At 37.0% G+C, this 17,124-nt stretch overlaps 1 protein-coding gene and 2 pseudogenes across 13 annotated transcripts; all 3 read right to left on the reverse strand.

Moving 5' to 3' along the window:
• Positions 1-710: 710 nt before the first annotated feature.
• Positions 711-2,067, reverse strand: LOC103406026 (uncharacterized; annotated as a pseudogene).
• Positions 2,068-2,658: 591 nt separating this feature from the next.
• On the reverse strand, positions 2,659-3,539 carry LOC139187551 (uncharacterized; annotated as a pseudogene).
• Positions 3,540-9,452: 5,913 nt separating this feature from the next.
• On the reverse strand, positions 9,453-17,124 carry LOC103405915 (phosphoenolpyruvate carboxykinase (ATP)-like). Of its 13 annotated transcripts, XR_011577947.1 has the most exons (16): positions 16,831-17,124; positions 15,798-15,845; positions 15,519-15,655; positions 15,034-15,404; positions 14,625-14,678; positions 14,444-14,514; positions 14,155-14,328; positions 13,944-14,025; positions 13,755-13,801; positions 13,397-13,508; positions 12,584-12,814; positions 12,081-12,257; positions 11,918-11,999; positions 10,790-10,841; positions 10,007-10,097; positions 9,453-9,887 (listed from the first exon to the last, which is right to left on the reverse strand). XR_011577947.1 is itself a non-coding variant. In XM_070817007.1 (7 exons), exons 1-6 carry the CDS (start codon positions 15,087-15,089, stop codon positions 13,791-13,793), a joined length of 432 nt encoding a protein of 143 aa, XP_070673108.1. In that variant the 5' UTR covers positions 15,090-15,321; the 3' UTR covers positions 13,405-13,607; positions 13,755-13,790. The 13 variants fall into 13 exon arrangements, 2 of the variants coding, with proteins under 2 accessions (XP_070673108.1, XP_070673109.1); XR_011577946.1 differs by having other exon boundaries at positions 13,397-13,801; XR_011577945.1 differs by lacking the exons at positions 15,519-15,655; positions 15,798-15,845; positions 16,831-17,124 and having other exon boundaries at positions 13,960-14,025; positions 15,034-15,321.

Genomic DNA, 17,124 nt, shown 5'->3' on the forward strand with positions numbered 1-17,124 from the left:
TCGGCGCCACTTTTACATTTCACTCTTAGTAAGATGAGATGAAGACGGGTTCTCAGAAGATCCAATTCCGGTATCTCAATTCAATTGCGCAATTGTTCCTCGTTGTAACTCGATCTTGAGTATTGTACAACCATCATATTGCCAACAGCCTTTGAGTCCCGACTACAAGCAGAAGCATTTACCAAGTTGTCACAAGGCCCGTCAATACTGGCAGTGTCATCAGCGGAGGATGAGTGATTAATCGTGCTTCTGTTCTTGTTTTCAGTTTCCATTCTATCATTTTCTGTAATGACACCTAGAGTTTCAGCCGCTTCAACCACTTGCGATTCAACAGATGTCTTGCAAATAACAGCGGGATCAATATCATGGCTGTGGTAATCATCAGGATGAGTTACTTTGCATTGCTCTACAAACTCCATTGTTGAGGAAAGGATATTCATGTCCTTGTCCATCGTATTTTCTTGGCTATTTCTATTTAAGATGTCATCCTCAAATCCGGTTGGATTAGTGCGAGCATCATCTGCAGGAGACAGGTCTTCATCTATCTGTTAAACAATGACCTGTGTTTGCTTTCAGAGAAGACACTGCTAGACACAACCTCGTCAACAGAATGCAACCCTAGTGGGGAAATGCAGATGAAAGAGGGATCAACTTTTCATCGCCAGTAATTTCTTCTCCATAACTCTCATTACATACGCCATTTCCACGTGCTACCACATTACTCGGTTAGGTAGCCACTACCTTTGGTTCTCTCAGCAGCTACATCTCCATTACCACAGTTATTCGCATTTGGAGATAATACTTCCTCATTTATTGGATCCTCATTTACTAATCCTTGATCTCGATTGGCAAAAGATGCCACATTTATAGTGGTATCATTGCTTTCCAAATTAACTAGTCCACTTAATTGCTTCTGTACAAAGACTGCTAAAGAAACAGCATGATCACGAATCAAAGAATCATGAGACGGGTAGTGTAGCATATCGATCAAGGCCTTATGGTACTGTGTGGCAGATATTAATAACTTTGAGTATATGTTCACACAGGTTGCCCATTTCTGCCCAATGGCAGTTGCAAATACCAAACTCGTCAATAACTTTTGCACGAGTACCTTCTATGATAATATTGCAGTTAAGAATCTTCAAAGCTTTACGCCAAGATGTTAAACCACTCGCCCACTCATCTTTCCAATATTGTGCAAAATCATCATTCTCAGAATATTCATCAAGCCAGAAGAAGGAATGCACTTTTGTACCCAGCTTATTAACCAACCAATCAACTCGTTTTTACACTCTAGGTTTATTCTCGTTCAATAACCTAAGCTTTAGTGGCTGTGCTAGAACTCCATTGCCGCAGAGGTTTCCTAGCTAGCAAGAGGAAGAGTTTGTAGTGCAGATACCCACATCCCTGAGTCAAAAGACATTTTTCTTGTGCGAGTTATTCAAGATAAAGCAAAAGAAAATTAAGGACCCTGTTTAAAGAGAAGGGGGTGAAGGAATTAAACGACACACTTGTTACTTCGTATCATAAGGCAAAATATACCTCTACTAAAGATGATAGTAACTTAGCTAATTCTAGGATACTAAGTTGCCTTAAAGTAATCTATAAAATCTTATTCATCAAGAAAATCTTCTATGAAGTCCTCAGACAAACGCTCGGCTCCTCGTTGTTGACAGATGTTATCCACTGCTTGACGAAGCCTTCTTGACATTGTAGCTCGCATCTCATTGTCCACACATTTCTTTACTAAGTTTGTATGCCATGCATGAGGAACCCGCCAAAAGCTTATCAACACTGAACACTGAAATACATCCCTGAGTATAATGAAATAAAACTGTCAGTATCAAGTTTGGGCGAGGACTGAGCAACCAACAGGATGGTGAGCACATCAGCTAGAGGATCATCCACTATGAAACTAGCCAACTTCCAAACAGGATCTTTCGTTTCAATTCTATTGTGAAGAGCTCTCATCCATTTATGGGCATTGGAACTTCCAAACTTTGGAGCCACTATCCACGCCACCGGGATAGTAATAATGTTGCATGTCACATCCCGGCCCGGGACAGATCACTTCCCGGGCCCACTCCACCACCATAGCACGATATTGTCCGCTTTGGGCTTACCATTCCCTCACGGTTTTGTTTTTGGGAACTCACGAGCAACTTCCCAGTGGGTCACTCATCCTAGGAGTGCTCTGGCCTCCTTCTCGTTTAACTTCGGAGTTCCTATGGAACCCGAAGCCAGTGAGTTCCCAAAAGGAGTGAGTTCTCAAAAGGCCTCGTGCTAGGTAGAGATGGGAATATACATTTAAGGATCACTCCCCTGGGCGATGTGGGATGTCACAATCCACCCCCCTTAGGGGCCCGACGTCCTCGTCGGCACACCACGGCCAGGGTTAGGCTCTGATACCAATTTGTCACATCCCGGCCCGGGGCGGATCACTTCCCGGGCCCGCTCCACCACCATAGCACGATATTGTCCTCTTTGGGCTTACCATTCCCTCACGGTTTTGTTTTTGGAAACTCACGAGCAACTTCCCAGTGGGTCTATCCTAGGAGTGCTCTGGCCTCCTTCTCGCTTAACTTCGGAGTTCCTATAGAACCCGAAGCCAGTGAGTTCCCAAAAGGCCTCGTGCTAGGTAGAGATGAGAATATACATTTAAGGATCACTCCCCTGGACGATATGGGATGTCACATTGCAACATGAACATATTCGGTTTCTCATTATTATTAACAATTGTAGTTAATAATAAAAGGTTAAACAAACTAAACGGACCTTCAATTTGGTTGTTCCGAACCTTGAATCAGAAAGCTATAAGGCTGTGATTGCCGAAGCAAATCATCTGTTGCAACTGCCACTCTGTTTGAATGCCCAAAGTGAAAGGGTCCACATAAGAGAAATCCTAATAGAAGAAAACATGACTCTGATGGTTTTCTACCCACATGCTAATGCTAACCGCATCATCAGCATCCAATTCATATATAGAGCATCGAATGACCCTCTCCTGCCTCGAACATACCTATAGGTTAAAAGGTCATCACGGTTAGATGGACCACCCTGTTTCTCTACAGATTCATCGTGTCTCTGCATTATAGTCTCCACAGAGACCCCCGCATATAACAAAGATTGTACACGAAGAAGCAGATCCTCAGAGATACAAGGGGCAAATATAGCACGTGTTCCAGCAGCCATCTTATCTTGTGGACCATGGCATGGCACTCATTTCCTATCTACATGCTTATCCTGATTATATATGATACGCGCCACTAAAGAATACCTAGAATACCATCAACCTTTGGTTTGTTAGGCGTCTATGGCTGCCGCCGTCGCCTCGCTTCAACATGAAATCTTGTTGGACATTCTTTATTAGAGCATTCACCCCTCAGAAAATCGTCAACTCTAGGAAACGGAATTAGAGCAACTCCATCTTTCTTGTCCCGCCAACCTTCCACCTTTGACCACACAAGATCAGAAGAAGAAAACTCCAGTGCAGGTGGACTCTGCACAGGAAGGGACATAATCTCATCCCATCTAGCCATCTACAACAAATAAAACGGAAATGACAAATTTAATACAATAGTCATTTTAACAGAAGAATCAAGACCAAAATCCCAATAGTCACACTCACACCTAACCCTTAACTATTAGTTGAATAAAAGGTTTTTCTAATCGAAAAAATGAACAAAAATGGCGGATTTTGCAACTGGCTTCGTAAAATCACACGTTAATAACAGTAATAGAGGTCCTTTTTACTCTAAGCAGTACAAAAGAAAGTCAAAAACTTCATATCTGATAACAAGAAAACAAACAAACAAACAAAAAAGAAGAAACAATTTAATTCATGCAATACATTTCATTCCCAACAAGAGAAGTTCAAAACTTTAGCAAACAATTAAACTGATTTCGTCTGTTTTCATAAATTCTCAGAAATTAACAGTCGAAAAACACAAATTAAAGGAAAAAAAAAGTGAAATTCTTTGGGTTGTCAAATAGAGAAATTATATTCACACACCCAAAATTTCTTCCACACATTTTTAATTTTTATTTTATTTTCTACACACTACTAACACTTGATAGAAAAAGATTAAAAAATTAAAGGATGTGAGGGAAGTAATTTAGGATGTGTGAATATAATCTCCCTTTTAGATAAGTGAAGTCGTTAGCTTCAGAGTCACACATTGAGCTATATCGATATGTATAGTATCACGCCCTTTATGCAAAAAGATCCCCATTTTTTCAAAAAAATGGGGATTAGGTGTAGGTCCACTCCACAACGAACTTTAATGATCTGAATCGTTTATTTTGTAAGGAACCAAATCCCCTGCGGATCCCTAAAAACTGAGCCTTCTGAGCAAAGAATTAGGACAATTGAAATTTGATCAAACGGTTACAAACAGGGCCCCTCTAAAAGTTATAATAATTGTAGTCATTGGATTAAATTTCAACGGCCCAAATTCATTGCTCAGGGGGCTCAGTTTTTGGGGATCCAATTCCAATTTGTAAGTCTCATTTCATAGATTATTCTTACAAGAATTCAATTCAATCCAAAATCATTTATCTATTTTGTAAGTCTCATTCCATAAATGTCATTATATCATCATTTCACGTGCTACCACATTATTCGGTTCAGCAGCCACTTTACCCTTGGTTCTCTCAGCAGTTACATCTCCATTCCCACAATTACTCATTTGAAGATAATACTTCCTCATTCATTGGATCCTCATTTCCTAATTCTTGATCTCGATTGGTAAAAGACGCACATCCATTGTGGTATCATTACTTTCCAAATTAGCTAGTCCACTTAAGGGTGCGTTTGTTGCACTGGAATGTCTCGGATTGGACTAGCTTTAGGAACTAAGCTGGATTGTCTTAGATTAGCTTAATGAAGCATTTGATGCAGTATCGGACTAAAAAGTAGGATAAAAATTAATTTTCCTTTTTTTTTTATCCAAAAACAAAGAACTCTATCTGTCTCTCCATTTTCTTTGGTCAAACTATCTCTCCTCCTTTTTCTCCATCTCTTCCATTTTCCTTTCCCGTCCAATTCCTTTTTCCTTTTCTTCTCGATCACAAATATACACAGTTCACATGCAAACCAATTTTCCATCAGACCAAACAACACCCATCACCTGCCTTATCAATCCAACAAAATTCCCAAACTTTCCCACCCTAAAATTTGACAATTCCATTCAAATTAAACAAAAGTTAGAGCTGGAAAACTGAGGAAAGAAAAAGAGAGAGAGAGAGAGAGTAAACGGATCACCAATAGTAGGAGGCGGCAACGCCATATAGTTTGAGGACGAGCAGTAGCGTAAAGGAGAAGAGGAGGCTATGGGCCGCCAAGGCCTGCACGAACTTCAACATTCTCCGCTAGTTCATCATCATCGTAAAACAATGTCGTCCGCTGCAAAAGTCGAGACTTTAGATTGTGAGAAATCTTAGGAGGAGGTTGATGTTTCAGTATACGCCATTGAAACGAAAGAGGCAAGAAATATTCTTTCTCTCCTTCTTCTTTTTCATCGTTCGGGTTGACCTAGATGGCAAAAAATCCCAAATCACCAACCCAGATGCCAAAATGGCGCTGGGTTTGCAGGACGATGGAGATCAGAGACAACCGTTTCTGGAGAAGGGGGGTTAATGCTACTCATGTGGGTTCGTAGGACGCTGCTCGCATACCAGGGAGACGGGACTAGCAATCCCGTTGTTTTTGGGGGGCCTCGCTAAGACCTCCTAGTGAGGGATTTAGTCGAGGCGAGTCCTCCTTTGTCCCATTTACCTTTAGTCCCGCCAGTGAACAAACATGGATTGCACTAACTTTTAACTTAAGCGTCGAGTGAGAACTAAAGAAGGCAAACAAACACCCCCTTAATTGCTTCTGTACAGAGACTGCTAGAGAAACAGCATGATCAATTGATTTTGACGGAGTTCTTCAGCTTAATTTATTAGTTTTGGATTACATTGCTCTTGTTTAAACTTTCAAGTAATCTTTTTCCATATGATTACTTCTATTTAAGGGCTCATGGCTTGGGAATTGTTATGCTATTATCACCTAAATGCTCATGTAAATTGAATTCGATCAAATTTTTACTAGAGTAGTCGAATTTCTATTAGAGTTGTTCTTAGTCATGTTTGAATTGCCATGTTTATCTTATATTTTCTTGATGCAAACCTGGTCATTTTTTTATCTATGCATCCAGAGCAACAATCATGTGATTTCTTGACAATGAATTGGACTTGTTTTTTTTTTTTTTTTTTTTGCACTTTAGTTGTTTATAGTAACAAATTCACTTGATCAATTGATATGTTCTTTCTGTATATATAAAAAATATGTGCTAAAATTCTTAAGTGTGTATCAATACACACACACACACACACACACACACACACACACACACACACACACATATATATATATATATATATATATAATTGTATACACAGATGGTTAAGAAGGAAAGTAATGGGGCAAGTGGATCACAACTGCCAGCTGTATGGAATGCTCACAATACATCACTATTTTGTGACGTGTGTATCAAGGAAGTGGAGGCAGGAAATCGTCCTGGTACCCACTTTAAAAAAGAGGGATGGGAAAATGTGAGTATTAACCTAAATAAAGAGACTGGAGATGAGTATAGTAAACAACAGCTAAAAAATAAGTGGGATGCACTTAAAGAGCAATGGAAATTATGGAAAGAACTAAAGGGAAAAGAAACTGGTCTAGGATGGAATCCCAAGCTCAACACCGTTGATGCTTCGGATGAGTGGTGGCATAATAAAATTCAGGTTTGTAAGCTTCTTGTTAGTTTCTGGATGTTGTTTGTCTATTATTGAGCTTGAATGCATTTTAATACTTGTTTCTTTAAATTGCAGATCAACAAAAAATATAAAAGTCTGCGTAGAAAAGGAATTAGCCCTGATATGGAAGATAAGCTAGATAGGATGTTCATGAATACCACTGCTACTGGTGATCATGCTTGGGCACCCTCGTCTGGTGTACTTCCATGTGAAAATAATGATGAATCTGATGAGGATGATGGCATTCAAATTGACAGTAGTGATTTTGATGATGTTATCCCACTCAAAAATACTCAAGCCGATGAGAAGTATTTGGGGAAGAAGAAAAAAAGAACTCAACAATTTGATACACAAGTTAAGAAAGAGAATAAGGATAAAGGAGTTGTTGCAAAGAAGGGGAAATTGGGAGGTGCTGCTAAGTTGTCAGAACAGATTGATCGTATGGTTAGTGCAATTGAGAGTAGAAATACAACAACTTCAAACATGGCCAAGGGCTTACAAAATAGTAGCATTGCTGAAGTGATGAAGATAGTTTCATCTTTACCTGGTGCAGGGCCTGGGAGCCCTTTGTGGTTATTTGCAACTCGATTATTTCTAAAACAAGAGAAGAGAGAAATGTTCTTAACTATAGAAGATCTGGACATCAAGTTTCAATGGCTTAACTATGAGCAAGCTGAAAATTAAGTGCCATGTGATGCATTTAGTTTGCAAAGTTTTATATTTCGTGGTAGACAGTATAGTCTAAGATATCTTTAAACTTGAGTTTATTATTTTGATTTGTCATTTGGGATGGTTACTTGGATTTCTTTGTGTTTTACTTGGGATTATAATTGGATGGTTTTGGATTCTTTATTTAAGAATAATTTTTTTTCATGCATGTACTCCTATTTGTAGGAATAATGATGAGATTTTTATTTTTTTTTCAAAATTGCAGATCTCTTTCAAGATATGGACATCTTGCAAGATGAGGAAGAGTTCAACCAAACTGTATGCCTTTGTGTTCGTACTATAGAACATTATTATCAAACATATATCCACAAAACACCTTGTATGGATTCATCTCAAACAGGATATAAGTGGTTAATGGAAATATTACGGGGAAATGAGAGGCGTTGTCATAGGATGTTCAGAATGGATAAAGAGGTATTTATGAGATTGTGTAGTGACCTGCAAAACAAGTATGGATTGAGGGGTTCAAGGAGAATGTGTCCTGGTGAAATGTTAAGAATGTTTTTGTTTATTCTAGGACAAGGTGAAGGGAATAGGTCAGCACAAGAACGATTTCAACACTCCGGCGAGACTGTGAGCAGATACTTTAGTCAGTTACTTGATATTGTATGCCTTATGGCTGTTGATGTTATCAAACCACTGGATCCTATGTTTAATGGTGTCTCTGCAGAGATATTAAGCGACTCTAGATATATGCCCCACTTTAAGGTAAAAAAAAAACTAGATATGATACTTCTTGCTTTGTCTTATGAATTAAGTTATATTTATTGAAAATTGTGTTATAATATTATTTGCAGAACTGTATTGGTGCTATTGATGGTGTACATGTTCAAGCCACAATACCTCCCGGAGATCAAATACCATATATTGGCAGGAAAGGGACACCAACTCAAAATGTAATGGCCGTATGTAATTTTGACATGCAATTCATCTTTGCATGTGCAGGTTGGGAAGGAACTGCACATGATACAAGGATATTTTTATCTGTTTTACGAAACGGTGCTTTAAATTTTCCTAAGCCTCCTAATGGTAATGTCTCAAACTTGTGCATATGTTTGAAATTTTGCATTTGATTAGACACTTTTTATAGTTTCTTTTTATATCATAGTAGCATGTTTTGAACATTACAGGAAAATATTATCTTGTGAATGCTGGGTACCCACAGATGAGCGGCTATTTAGGACCCTATAAAGGTGAAAGGTATCATCTTCCTGATTTTCGTAGGGGCAGAGAACCAACAGGATCTAGAGAGGTATTTAACCACATACACTCTTCTCTTAGGAGTGTCATTGAACGCACTTTTGGTGTATGGAAAAAGAGGTGGAGCATTTTAAGAGACATGCCTAGTTACTCATTTAAGAAGCAAGTAAAGATAATAATCGCAACTATGACGCTTCACAATTATATAAGAAGGTATGCCCGACGTGATAATCATTTTGACAACATGAAGGATGACTTGGATGATGACACAAACTCGGATGAAGAACAAGAAGAATATCATATTACCGAAGGACCCGAAGCACAAGAAATAGAGACATTGAGGAACAACATTGCTGCAAGTTTGATGTGTTCGTAATTTTTTTTATGTATGCTTATTTTATTTTATTATTGTTTGAAGACATTGAAGAAAATTTTATTTATTTAATATTTGTTGTTTTTTTTTAACTTTTGGCAATGCAACTACAAATGTCAAAATAATTTGAGGGAAAAAAGATTAGATATACTTGTGAGTCATCTTTTTAACCAAAAAGTTAATAGAAAACTATTTTTCTCATTACTTTAGTCTAAACTAGAAAATGTGCCCGCGCGATGCTGCGGGACTTAAATGCATCACCTTTAACTACATGAATAAGATACATTTCACCTAAATAAATTCAACACAATCATGAATGAAGAGAGGAATAGATGAGTAAATGGGGTCGGTAAGATATGCAACTTCGTTTTTATATACATTGAACTGAACTCACATGAAAAGACATTGTACAATGAACAGGACGAAACTGAATGTTTTGGTTCCCTAAACTGAAACCCCTTGTCTCAGACACCCAACACCTCTCACCCTCAGATAGCCCTAAACGAAGTGCCTCGTAGCATCGAATTGGCCTACAACACCCCCGAGCGAGATTGAGACTACTTTTCATATTTTCATTTTAATGTACCAGCAAGGAAACGATAGTATATTCCAAAATTAGCAGTTTACAGAGAAATATAAATATTGTTTTCAAGAAATTAATATGATTGCAAATGTAATAGCTCCATGCATAGTGAGGTAGGATAAATGATGGAAGACACACTGAAATTTGAGGTCCATAGGTTGAGAAGAGTCCATAGCATTGATCCAGATATGGATAGCTTGCACAGATCTACAATTCAAGCTCCGAATAAAGTATCAATTTATCAGCAATTGTGACATTCATTATTCCTAAAAAAGTTATTGATTCACAAATAAACAAATGAAAGTAATCAGAAAAGAAACGCTTACCACATGCTAGCTGAATCCGAACTCAAAATGACCACGATATTTTCCCAGCAATGATCACAAAGAGATTGATGCTTGGGACTTCTGTCCATCCCTGAAAACAATGGAATAATATACCCATTAAAAAACGTCACAAAAAGATTTACAGTAACTGTCCCAACTATTATAATTATATGGTCTTATTGGCATATTCAGACTACAAAATAAAAGCTGGCAGTTGTTTGCACTCGTAAACAATTTCTCTTTACAAAACTAAATAAATTGTAATGACCCAAGAAATCAAAATTTGATTAGGCATTAGAAACAATGTTACCTTTTGGAGAAAAGGATGCTCAACCAAATGGAAGCCCAAATTTAAAACAGCAACTGAATGAAAATCTGACGTTATAAAATCCATAAGAAGCGTGTAATGCGTCTAATTTAAAAAGTCTCTCACACATGTAATTGCACGTAGGACGCCAGATTCAAAAAAAAAAAAAAACCTTGAAACCAAAGGACTGCAAAGGATTGCTTTGTCATAGAAAGTAAAAGAATAAATTGAATCAACTGAACATGCTTCTTGCAAACAAAGAAAGTAAAATACGGGGGAACAAAATCACAAATCAACATAGGCATCTCTTAAGAATTTAAATAACCAAGATTTTGATGAACTGATTGTAAGCATATGTGCATAGATGTCACTATTTACATAAAACATGTAAAGGACAATCAGTTTTGAGTTTCAAAATATAAAATATTAAAATTTCCATAAAAGATAAGTATTGGGAAACAAAGTTGGCATCTCACCTTCCACAATAGGTCGACAAATCCTTTGATTACGCTTTAGCTTCTTGTTTAACTGAAACACAAATTCATTGTTCAGAATATCATAATTTCATGAAATGGTTCACCTTTGATTACGCTTGCTGCTTAGTGACTTGATAAGTCGGTCACAAAGATAACATGTAGAATGCAAATATGGATCAGGAAAAAACAACAGCTATAGAATTGATTATATAGAAGAAGAATACATACTTATTGTGAGGTTATCCCAGCTATCCACTATGACCCAATATATATAGCAAGTAAAAACTATGGCAGCAAAGATCTCACGTATATAAATCTTGCATAAACTTTGTTTTTGTACAATGTCTTCTCCCTTCAATGACAGTTTGTTTCTTATTCAGGAAAATAAAATGAGCAGGTTAATGATACTCACATGTGCAAAATGCTAATCCTATGGTCTAAAGTTAACTGAATTTTTTAGTGTAAAATACCTAATTTCACTGCATTTCAATTGATCACAGTTCGTGCCTTGTTAAACTTGATATACCCTTAGACATTTTGGGAACTTGACAGCTTAAATTTTCTTTAGTTACAGATGTGCTCATAAAAGCAAATTACAGCGACCCAATATATACTAAAAACTTGGAGAAGGGACTCAATTAGTTAACGAACAGGTGCCTCGCCTTTCATGTTAAGACCAAAGAGAGAAAACCAAGCCGAACTCTTCAAAATTCATTGGCACACATGCATCATCAGCTCAATTGAATGGATAATGCATACTTAGATACAACCATTCAAACAATTGATGTAGATTGACATAAGCCTCCAAACTTCAAAAAAATTGAAACCTTATAAAAGCAAAACCTTTTTTCCTTCATATTTGAACTGTTTCGATTACCTTATCTCTCTATCACTTGATTCATTATTTCTAAAGGAAGTTCTAATCACTACCAAAACAGCTTAATAACAGTTGATTATCTAAAAAAAAAAAGAGGGAAAACATGAAATACTAACTGCACTCAAAATCCCAAATGTGTAACACATGATTCTAATCTAAACCCTGATTCTAAAATTTAGAATTCGACACAAAAATGAAAATTGGAATGATTAACATGGAAATGAGAGAGGGAGAAGTGTGAGGGAATCTACACATGAGGGCTTCGGATCTGAGTCCAGAGCTGGAAGCGGCAGAGGTTGCGAACTTAAGAGTATGGAAGAGGCGGGAAGGATCCTTGTAAAAACAATAAAAATTAAATAAGAAACTCGCCGGAAACTCGGAAAACCTCGTCGAAAAAACTGGACAGCAACTTACCTCGGATTCACCTTTAACTCGTAACAAATCTTTTCACATTATTCTCTATTGCCACTTGTACTTCACTCAGTACTAATCGATATAGCTGAAAGTCTGAATCATGAAGAATGAGAAGTTGAAGTATATCAAATGATAAAGTTGTCAACAATGAAGAATGGGACATTGACCATGGAGACACTGCAAGAAGCAAAAGTGAGCAAATTAAATAAATACCAGCATCAACATTTAGAAAAAAGTAAGAGCAGCAACTATAAATGAAGAATGTGCAATCAACATTAAAAGTGTATAATAGGAACACGGATCTCATAACTAAAAGACATTTTCTCACCAAACAATGGAAAATAATTGGAGATGCAATTCAATAAAAAAAGAAGTTAGCACTTGCTTATTGCCTTCCAAAGAAGCTAATGAATCCATCTGGTTGAAGAAGTGTTTAGCATTGCCAGTAAAAACAACAAAAATCACATCAAATTTCAAATTAATCAACTCAATAGCATGCGTACCTTAACATCTAGATGACGAAACATTGGTTCCTCGAACGAATCGTAAAGATCACAAACACAAATCATGAATTAGAGTTCGAATACGCATCTCCCGATTTGAAACCCTAACGTAATTCCCCACTTGGAAGATGCAACCTTTGGGGTTCTGGCTGCTAGGGTTGAGATGTTAAACCTTTGACTAAGAAAATGACATTGGGCAGCATAGGATACATACTGCTCCCCCAGATAGACCTGCATGAAGATTTATCCACCATCACATGCGAAAAGGAAGATGGTCAGTATATGTGTTTTAGTAATCAATCTATATTTGAAGCAATGAAAAAAAAGCATATGACATGAGCTATCATAAATTAAAATTATCAACAATCTCTTCCCATTACGAAACATAGAGAAACTACAAACCATAACAAATACATTGAAATACGCAAATATGCAGCAAATCCCTCAAGCAATTAAGAAAAAAAATGCCTCTTAAATCAGCAACCAAATTCAAATTAACAAATGTCTCCATAAAAGAAGTAAAATGGATGAAAAGATACCTGGCTTTTTCAAAACAATTCAAATTCCACAACATTTCATTCAAAACAGTTCAAAATTCATAACCCCTCAAGCAATTGGGGCTGTAAGTTACGTAATCGGATGGCTACAACCAAACGAAGAGCTTCAATCAATTAAAGTCAACAAAATATCAATAATTAATCTAAAAAAAAAAATTAAATAAATGAACACCAGGGGACTGAGGAATGCTACTAAACATCAGTAAGAACAGAAACGAATAATTTAAATGCTTGAGCTTCAATGAAAGCATTTTACCCTTGCAATTTTCCAAGATAGCGGAGAGGCAAGATGCACATGTATTAGTGAGAGGATTTTCAAAGATATTGAGCACTTCCAATCGAGCAGATAGCAAAGGGCATTCGCAAATCTGAAGATTGAAATTATTGATCGAGACAGCCAAATGAATAGAGATATAATCATACAATCCCCAAAATCCAAATCCAAATCTGAAACGCCTGATCCGTTTCTGGAAAATGGCAGAGAAAAATAGAAGAACTACGTTTTTAGATGACCGGATTGAATTTGAGGCAGAGAGAGGGGGAGAGAAAGAGGGAGGAAGAGAAGCAGAAAAGCGATAGAACAAAATGGAAGACGCTTGAAGGGTCTTCCTTACCAACGACGTGAAATCCAATTGCCATTTCAAGCTCCCTCAATCACGACCTGTAGGAAAATATCAAACCCAAACATAAGTTCACTGAAATTCGAATTCAATATAATCAAACACAAACAAAATAGCAAAATTATAAATAAATAAAAAACTAAACTAAACTATAAATTAAAACTTTCAATTGAATAACCCCACAATTTAAATTACTAAACAGTAACAGATTTCTCTGAGTAATCAACTTCTCGATTATGGTCATCGAACACGACATTCTCCAAAACTGCCAAACACATGCAACCATATTTGATAAGAATTTGAAATATCACTCCAATCATGACACAGAACATAAACATTTTGCGCACTGTCATTTTTAAAGTAGAACGTTCAATTAAATCATGATGTTAAGTACCAGTCCCAAATTTGATAGCATTCCAAATATCTGGTTCCTTGTCCATTGACAAATCAATGCACTTGGCATAGCAACCACCTTCAATGTTTGACACACCATTGTTGCCCCAGCAGTGCTCATCATCTCCAATTAGATACCGATTATGATCCGTAGACAGAGTCGTCTTCCCAGTGCCTGCAACAAACATCCCAGGATCAGTTACACGAACACAAAAGAAACTGAAACACAAAAGATTGATGTATCCATCACCAATTGATCATTGTACACATAAAATTATCATGATTCATACCTCTGCGTCGATATGGAATTTTATAAACTGGACAAATGGAACCCAATTTCATCGACTTCACGGTGCAAGTGCTGTAAAAAATAAGCAAACACTGGCAATATGATCAAGCACATTCCAAGTATTAATACATCCAAATAAAACCTAACATTCATATGCAAATAACAATGAAGGTAGAGATTACTTGTAGAAGAGATGATTGCAATTGAGTGAATCCGCAGAACTCAGTAGACTCAAACTGCAAAACAGATGGGGAAAAATCAAACCCATTAACAGAGTGAAGAAATTTTTTAAATCTTTAAACGAATTCTGGACAGAATCATGTAAAGGGTCTGTTTTGGCTACCGAGAAACTTAGTATACATTTAAATATTATTACATGTTAATACAAAAATTTAGCTTTATTCAGATGGGAGAGATCAAAGGTTGCATCATTCAGCTTCACACATGGCTACAACACAATTTCAAAAACTCTTGTCATCTCAAAGTCACATTCTTTATCAAACTCCCACTCCATAATCGAACAGAGGTTGATAACGGACAAAAAGAAACACAAAGTACGAAATATAATCAATATCATCAGTCAAAACTTACTGCAAAGGGTGAGGGGTCAACCATGTGATTTTTTGCCCCTTAACCTCGGCCTGCATGGACAAACAACGGAAGAATTCATACCCAAATAACACAATAACATAAAATGGCAGGAATGTAAATAATACAAAATCGAGGGTCCAACACACGTTGATATGTCATCGTGGTTTCCAATTGAACCATGAATTCCAGAATGTAAATCATACCTTGAGTATAAGAAAACCAGAAAAGGAAAATTAAATCCCTCACAAATGGTGGAAGAAAATATGAGAAACCTATATTAGTCCCAACGGTGTGAGTTTTCATCAAAGAAGTAGACAATCCACACGCTAAATCACCAATCAAACATGAAGATGATCACAAAGAAGAAATCCCTAAAACCAATATTTTATTAGAGTTGAAAATCGAAATTAAGCCAAAACGGAACCGACACTACCCAAATTAAGCTAAAAATTCACTAACCCAACATAAAGGCAAAGAAAAATCACCTCTAGATGACTGCCATTGATTCAATGCAAAGAGAGCTCAAGCTGCTTAATATTGTTCTGAAATTAGAGAGAGGGTGTGAGAGATCATGAGAGGACGGAGGGGCGAATGGCGGAGTGAGATTCAGCGCGTCTCTTCTCTGCATATAAAAGATGCCGCACAATTATGCAACTTACTCCATAGACTTATAAACATCACAATTATAAATTCTGAAACTGATATAAATTGAATAGAAATACACAAAGCATAAACAAATTCAGCATATGAACACCAAAACTTACCAAACTCATGTGCTTGCTTGAAGCTGTTTTTGATCATTTTTCTACAATCTACTGCATAAAAAGGACCAAACTATAACGGCAAACTATATATATAATTTGCTATAATACCCAAAAAAATTAAATTACATTAACATTTGAGTGGAAGCCACGACCAAAGTGGTAAAATTGAAGAAAACATCAAAATCCCAGAAAAAAAAACAAATTCTTTCAGAAAAAATCAAAGAAATTTACTCAGGTAATCAATCAATTATGTACCTAATTCCCCTGATGTCTTGAATAAATATAACACTCCAAGATAAATTAACTACCCAATATTAATTTTTCCTGTTTCTTTCTTCTTATTCTCGGGAAAGAAACAAACCCAAAAACAAATAATTGAAGAAAACATACAGAAAATATTGGGGAGGAGTAACATACAATCTGCTGAGTTCTTATTCGCTTTGTAGATAAGAGATGGTGGCTTCTCATCGAGTTCATGTATGTATTGCCTGGAGTGAGATGGTGAGCGGGCGTGAGAGAATAGGGCAGTGAGAGAGAGTCGGGAGAGAAAAAGAGGGAAAGAAATGGCGATGGAAACGGACGGAAACGTAGTCGAAGCAGAGCAATCCACGATGATTAACGCGTGGGCGCTCTTAAACTGTGCAAAAGCAGTGGTAATTTTGTAAATAAATCGAAATTTTCAATTTGCGGTGAAGAGATGATGGTAATTTTGTAAATAACTCAAAATCCACTCCAAGTTACTATTCATTTGAATAGTGCAATTGAAAAGCTTTCTTTAGACAAAAGCTAGAAAAAATGCCCGCGCTTCGCTGCGGGTTTTGAAACTATTAGCCATAATAGACGTGAATAATTGGCACGAAAAGATGCATTACAAAGGCGACACAAATGGAGTCATGTCCTAAAATGAACCAGTGCAGATGAATAATTTGCAAAATCACATTCAGTTTCATTTCTATAGGTCAAAAAACAAAGAAAACATGTATATTAACTTGTCATATTTTATAAAACTAAAAGCATGGACAATTCAGTGCACCTTGGTTGCACATTTGTCATATCCAGCAGCTCACATCGGCCACCCCCCACTGGAATCCAAGGCTGAGGGAAGCCATCTGCGGGAGTTGTCATCTGAAGCACCACTCTTATCTTTGCCTTTGTCTGATTTGATATGTTGCTTACTATTGCATGGATGCCAAGTAGCTTCAACAGCCTTCGATGTACACATATCTGAAATGCGGTCTTGTCCTACTGTTAGAAGCAAAGATAGGAGCCCTAATAGCATATTCTCAAGAGCTTCATAGAGAGCTCTTTTGTTTCTCTTTGTCAACCA

This window comes from Malus domestica, chromosome 17 (assembly GCF_042453785.1).
Source record: "Malus domestica chromosome 17, GDT2T_hap1".
Lineage (NCBI taxonomy): Eukaryota > Viridiplantae > Streptophyta > Magnoliopsida > Rosales > Rosaceae > Malus > Malus domestica.

Bases quoted from the DNA above. Each gene is read 5' to 3' on its own strand.
- LOC103405915 (XM_070817007.1), bottom strand. From the start codon at position 15,089: ATGCAGGCCGAGGTTAAGGGGCAAAAAATCACATGGTTGACCCCTCAC. The intron at 14,515-14,624 runs GTAATCTCTACC...TATTTTTTACAG, and splicing joins TGCAATCATCTCTTCTACAA to CACTTGCACCGTGAAGTCGA. The intron at 14,026-14,154 runs GTACTTAACATC...TGTGTTTGGCAG, and splicing joins TGCTATCAAATTTGGGACTG to TTTTGGAGAATGTCGTGTTC.